This window comes from Triticum dicoccoides, chromosome 3B (assembly GCF_002162155.2).
Source record: "Triticum dicoccoides isolate Atlit2015 ecotype Zavitan chromosome 3B, WEW_v2.0, whole genome shotgun sequence".
Lineage (NCBI taxonomy): Eukaryota > Viridiplantae > Streptophyta > Magnoliopsida > Poales > Poaceae > Triticum > Triticum dicoccoides.
The window spans coordinates 14,167,872-14,174,663 of record NC_041385.1 but is presented as its reverse complement, the minus strand read 5'-3'; the positions used below and the strand labels follow the sequence as shown (position 1 = coordinate 14,174,663).

General features: G+C 50.5%; 1 protein-coding gene across 1 annotated transcript in view; it reads right to left on the bottom strand.

Annotated features, from left to right (window-relative positions):
• Positions 1 to 970: 970 nt before the first annotated feature.
• The window catches only part of LOC119280510, an 8,726-nt gene continuing 2,904 nt past the window's right edge, over positions 971 to 6,792 (bottom strand). Inside the window, exon 2 of the mRNA XM_037561338.1 lies at positions 971 to 3,338. Within this exon, the coding sequence (XP_037417235.1) occupies positions 1,265 to 3,307 (2,043 nt within the window). The 5' untranslated portion in view covers positions 3,308 to 3,338 and the 3' untranslated portion in view covers positions 971 to 1,264. The remainder of the gene's footprint in view (positions 3,339 to 6,792) is intronic.

The following is a 6,792-nucleotide window of genomic DNA, read 5'->3' as shown; positions in this document are numbered from 1 at the left end:
TGGCCTTAGATCCTCACATTACACAGGAATGCACCGTCGGACGATCGGCTCAAGACTCCAAAGTAGATCGTGAATGTGATCGGACTGACAGCTGAATCAAATCTAGCTACCTATTTTGTGTCCAGATATAGGGTACTTTTTTGAAAGGCGTTTTCCGTGCCTTTTCTGCTAGGACACTTACACAAGCACCGGATGCAGCACGTGCGAACTTACTGGTACTTACTACTACTTCCTCCATCCGAAAAAACTTGTCGTAGAAATGGTTGTATCTAGACATATTTTCAAAAAGGTTCAATAATTTTAAAAAAAATCATCGATTTTGAAAAAAAAGATCACCAAATTATTAAAAAGTTTCATGAATTTGAAAAGAAATTCATCGATATTGAAAAAAGTGCGTGCATTTTGAAAAAAGAAAAATAAGAAAAAGTAAAAATAATAAATAAAATATAAAGGAAAATAAAAAACAAAACAAAACCATCATGAAAAAAACCTTATTGAAAAAAGAATGAAATGGTTGGGAAGCTTCTGGAAATACCCGTCTTCAAGTCCCCTATATGACACTCGCCAAAACGTACTCCATGCGGTCTATGGTATGGGCTGACCCAGTCAGTGTGTCTGTGGTTACCAAGCGTACTGTTTTCCAGCGGGTTTTCAATTTTCTTTCAGGTTTTCATATTTTCAGTTTTCGGTCAAAATATATTACTTCAAGAAAGAAATGTTCACAAAGGTTAACAAAGCTAAGAATTTCCAAAAGAAAAGAAAGAGATAAATGATGAAAAAGAAAAGAAAGAGATAAATGATGAAAAAGGTTTTAGAATGGAAATAAAAAAGGTAAAGAAAAGAAAGAGATAAATGATGAAAAAGAAAAGATAAAAGTAAAATAAATTTGTAAATCCGATGCTTTTAGCACCATATTCCGACACACTTTTTTTTTTTGGAGGATTTCCCCTCCGATTTCCATTAGATAAACCAAGCCAAAGGTTCAGTGCTACGAGTCTGTTACAAGCCAGCCAACAACCAACATACCTAGAAGAAAGTCTAGCCGCCAACAGCGACTATCCTCTCCCTACACAAACTCAAGTCGAAATATTCCGACACACATGCATATAAAATACTCGTATACTAGAGCATTCTGAGTAACCAAACATGCAGTAATTAAAAGGACACCGGGAGCACTAGTAGATGATTTCATCCCTGTTAATGGAAGATGGGATAAAGAACTGCTGTCCTTCCTCCCTGAACCTCGTCCCCGCCTCTTGCTGTTTCAACGGAATTTACCTCGTTTGAAGTACTCCACTAGAATGGCAGCGACGGTGATGAGCTCACCGCCGTCGCTGAGCTGCTTGGCATGGCAAAGTGGGCTGCACCGCTGGCCCGCGTAGCATAGCGTCTCCACCCACACCTGGGCGAGCAGCTCCAGCGTGCCCACTGCGTCATCTTGGACGATCTTGGCACCAAGCTCGCATCCTTTATCCAACATGGATACGAGATGGCCTTGTGTTGTGTGATCAACACATAGTAGCGGAAAACGGCTGTCGCTCTCTGTATCCCCATAGGTCTTGAGAAATGTGGCCACCTCCTCGGGTGAGCTGTAAGGCGTAGCAGCAGCCTCAGGACCACTCGCGATGAGGCCAAAGCACACCTCGATGTAGGAATTGTGGTTGGCAGTGGGACCGAGCATGTAGGGGCGTGAGGCGAGGAGGTACAGCATGTAGTTGGAGAGCGCCTGGACCGCCTCACTCATCGGCTTATGCTCCTCGCTGCTGCTGCTCATCATGGACATGGAGTAGATGTAGATGTTGGTGGCGATGTGCCAGACAAGGATCTTTTCTTCCACGCTCCAGGTCAGGCCCTCGTACAATCCCCACCTGCTGAGCTCCGCTTGACCCCGTGAATCAAAATGTACAAGGCTGTCGTGGTCATGGCTAAAGAGCCTGAGGTCACCCTCCTTGCTCAGGAGGTAGTCCACCACCAGATCCTGGATGAAGGGCGAGACAGGGATGGAGCTCGAGTAGGCCATAGCGTTCCACCACACCTCTCTCCCCATCGAATTCGCCATCCTGCTTCTCTTGCTGACCCTGCTGCGAGCGGCCAGCTGCAACAGGTTGTGCTGCGCCATGGAGGCCGACCAGTACCTTGCCCAGTCCGCTGCGCGGACCAGCCGGCGGACGGACAACACCATACGGCCGAGCGAACCGCTCACATGTCTTGCTACCCATGCTGCGGCCTTGAGCCACCATCTTGGCCTGCCGCCGGGTATGTGACGCAAGGTCTCGCGGAGGGAGTAATGCGGCCCATGACTTATGAGGAGCACGCATGCCCAACTCGAGAATAAGCCTCTCAACGCCGACACCACCTCCAGGACAAGGGCACCTACCAGCAGGACATAGGTGACAGCCACATCTACCCGATGTTGATGACGACCATGTTGATGGCGATGGAACAGCAGCAAGGCGACGGTGGTGGCCGCCGGCGAGAGCACACGGATGCAGAGGCCGAACCAAGTGTGCATCACCTCAGCCTTGGTGTACAGTACGTCGTGCATCAGGGACATCTGCATCTCAACCACCTTGTACAGACGGCCCTCCTCCCGGAGATACGAAGCATGTCCGTATCCTGCTTCGTTCATCAGCCCCTTGATCATTTCCTTGGGAACCCCAAGCGTTCGGTGAGCCATCAGTAGACAGTCTTCAGTGTCCCACGGACGCTTGTCTAGTATGTCTTCCAGATTGTTGCGTGAGATACAGAAGCCCGAATGCTGTAAAGCTTGGTAGTTCTTACCCACCGGGTTGCTGCCAGCGCACCGGAGCGCCCAGACCCTCTCCGCGTACTTGACGACACCCATCACAAACATGAGGATGCCGGCCCACCGGAGCAAGGCCGAGCCCGACTGGCTACCAACGACAACGGAGGTGTAGAAGAGGACGTAGCCGGCGGCGGTCACCTGCACGGCGAACGTCTGCAGGTGCCGCAGCCAGAGCCGGTTGTCCTCGACGGCGTAGGCGGTGATGTTGTCCTGCCCGCCCAGATGGAGCAGCAGGAACGGCGCCCAGAAGGCCATCAGCTCGTGGTCGGGAGACCGGCTGGCGGCGGACAGGTGGCCCAGCACGTAGATGGCCGTGCCGTCGGCCAGCATGTACGCCGACCATGCCAAGAACCTTACCGCGCCGGAGTCCACGCGCCGCCGGAATTCCGCCAGCATGAGCAGCGCCACCTGGAGTGTCAAGCTGAGCAGCACCAACGCCTGGATACCCCAGTCTTTCCATGCTGCGATACCCGATTCTTTCCATGTTGCTCCTCCGGCCATATCGATGTCGATCTGCAGCTCGACCCTGCTTCTGAAATCAGAACAAGTACAAATTACAGACCCACCATTTGATTAAGGGGATATAACGCATGCAATCTAGGTTTGAAACTTAATTCGTCCAACTTTCAAAAAATGAAACTGCAGCAACGAATTTTTTCAACATTTGACATTTCCCCCTCTTTTCTTATTTCCCAGGCCATTTCAATCTTCTTTTCTATTTATAAAGACCTAACGTGACCATTATGTCCCTGACCCCACTTGGAAGATTACTGTGGAGTACTCCCTCCTCTCCGGTTTATAGGGCTTATCTTTTTTTTTCATTTTGCCAATTTAAACGGGTCATCTTCATCTCCTTTTGAGATTCCGAGGCACATTAAATCTTTGCATGCAAGAATTAAAAAGGAGTTCACCAATGCATGCAATGCTACTACACATCTAGTGACCAAGCATGCATGCACTGCAACTAATCCCAATTAATGCAACAATTTAGTTTGGATAGTTTTGTAAAGTACGAGATTCATTCCAACACTCAACATTTGCCTTGATTAATGAGATTTTAGATTTGGGCCGTATAAACCGGAAGGGAGGGAGTAATACTCTTCTAATTAATCAAGGCAGGAGCTACTATGAGCTCGAAAGAATGCAGTTGCTGCCGCTACGCCAGTGAGCTGCTAGTCCGGCTAGGTCCGTGGCGGATTCTACCATACGTTGCCACCGGGTACGAGGTAGACGACGCGGACGCTCACCACGCCGGCGTTGCCCAGCCGGAATCCGGGAGCGATAGCGAAGCCGACGACCAAGCGTCCATGCCTCCTGCACCGGCGCGGCGGCCGGCCTCGAAGTGGCTGGGCAGCTGGTAGCTACACAAATCCAGGAACCCTCCTCCGTGGCCGACGCTGCCGTAGCAGGCAACAGCTAGAGCAGTCCGAGGAGCGAGTAGAGGCCGCCCTCACGGCGCCCTGATCCTGTTCGTCCTACTCCTGGCCCGCGCGGCGGCCGCCAAGACGGCGACGGAGGAACCCACATTGCCCTCCGCAAATCCCCTCCGCCGCGTCAACCGACGCTAGGGCAGCTGCGGTCGCCGGCGTGAGGGTCAAATCCAACTCGGTGCTGGTGGCGCTACTGGTCTCGCACTACACAGAGCTGGCGGAGCTGGTGGAGAAGGCCCTGCTGATCCAGACGTTGGAGGACGCCGTCGGGAGGCACAACGTCACCATCTTCGCACCGCGGTATAAGAGTATGGTTAATAATATAGCCAGCTGCTGGCTATATGATGTTGCCATGTCACATATAGTCAAGCTTATAGCCAACACGTACAATAGCTAGATATAAATATGTACTACTTTGTTGATACATGGCCCACCCCACTCTCTCACAAAGTACCTAGGAGTACGTGCTGTAGCCGGCTGTTAACTAGTAGCCCGCTTCTCTTCTCTTTCCTCTTCTCTCTCTTACAAGTAAGTAAGAATATAATATTTAATGTCTTACAGCCCGCCTACATCACCTTATTGTACTTGCTCTAAGGCGCTGGAGCGGGACCTCGACCCGGAGAGCGCCTCCCGCTTGAGCCCCGGAACCTCAAGTCGCTTCAGTCGCTGCTCCTCTTCCACGTCCTCCCCTCCCGCCACCCAGCGGGCTCATGGCCCGAGGCCCACGCACCACCCCACCCTCTCCGGCGAGGAGATCGAGCTCGCCGCCATCACGCGCCTGGACGCAGTGCTCAGGCCGGACGGGGTCATCCACGGCATCGAGCGCCTCCTTGTGTCGTGCTTGAGGCGATTAAAACGGATCTGTCACATGTAGAGTGGAGTGATCTGCCAGCTAGCTAGCGTGGTTCCCCACTAATCGGGATGATTGATTACTGGTGCAGTTTCCCCACTAAGGGCTAGTTTGGTAGCAAGGTAACAAAAACCAGGGTAGCAAACCCCAGTCGGGGGATTTTATGGGGCTGACGAGATCCCCTTCCATCATAGTGGATATTTCCCTAGTCTGTAGTATATCATTTGGTGGCTGGAGGTTGGGGGAAAACCTCCAGGTCACTAGGCTCCAAATCAAACGCGTGAGAGAAGAAGAAGCGTGGATTTTCTACCCGACCTCCCGGGTCGTGGATCGTTCTCCCGGGAAAACGCGGGGGATCGGGCCAGAAAGTCCCCCAGCGACGAGCGACCAAACGACACGCTGATTTGCCACGGGCTGGTTTGCCTCGTGGGCCATGAGCCCTGGATTTCGACGGGGATCCCTCTGGGATCGCTGGTAACCAAACTAGCCCTAAAGATGGGATGGAGGGGCTGTTTTTTGGGAAGTCCAAAAAAAAATTGGGAGTGAGAGGGCTTTTGGGGATTTGGTTAGATAGGTGTTTTTGGGACCGGCTACCGGGTTGACTGAAAATAAAATTTGGGTCAGTCGCCTGACCCGAACTTGTTTCAGTCGACCTTGCCGGCAACAACGTGTGCACACTGCACTTATCAAGCCTCATACTCATGCATGTGCACGTTGCATGTCACCCTACGGCTTAAATTTTGTCAACTGCGCTGGCCGCATGCAGCTGTACTTATCGCGTCGAGAGCAAGTGAAAGCCATGCACGCCCACAGCTCCAACTTGGAGCCTCCAAGCTAACTGGCCCATACCTTTTTCACGCTTAGATAACTTAGACTTTCTCACGTTGATTAACGCAAGTACTTTACACTGTCCTGCTCCCATAGTAGTTCCTAGAAATGCATATACACATAAGCTAGCTTCGCATGTTGGCCGGCTAGCTATGCGACCACACGTAGCTATGTCGCTCGGGCGAGCGGCTCCTGTCTCATTGGTTAAACAAACATCACCACAGTCGGGAGTGCTTCTTTAAAAATGCTACATCCACATAGAGCTTGTTACTGATCATATTTACATCCGAAAAATGGAAAAACACATAAAACAAACAATGACAGAAAATTGCACACAATTTGCATGAAAATTGCAGCTTTTCATAATATGCAAAAATAACAATATAGTAGTGCAATTTTTAGACAGTGGTACGAATTGTACACACATTGCATAAAAATTGTAATGGGGGCTATTATTTGATAGGCGCCTAGTTTCTAGTGCTAGTAGATTCAGCCGGGTGATGTGGATCGGCAAGCATGGGAAAGAGGACTTTAACTATGAGTGATTGTCTTGCCGGAGAGGAAGCAATAGACTCAAAGTGGATCATGGGTTCTCCCACGTATTTCATGGTTCGCTTGAAGTACAAATCCTGGTTGAAGACGTTCTCAACCGTTGAAATAGTCTCAACTGGATACAACCCACGGAGAGTCTCAGCACCAAGGAAATGGCATCACTACCATCCAGCACCGCATTTGCCACATCAGTTGCATCTGCACGAGTAGGCCTTAGATTGTCCGTCATACTGTCCACAACAGGCATTCAGTCAAATTGTCTCCACTACCCGATTATGATCCAAAGGCCCATCCGCCTTCTTCTTTCTCTAGCCTTCTTTCCCCTA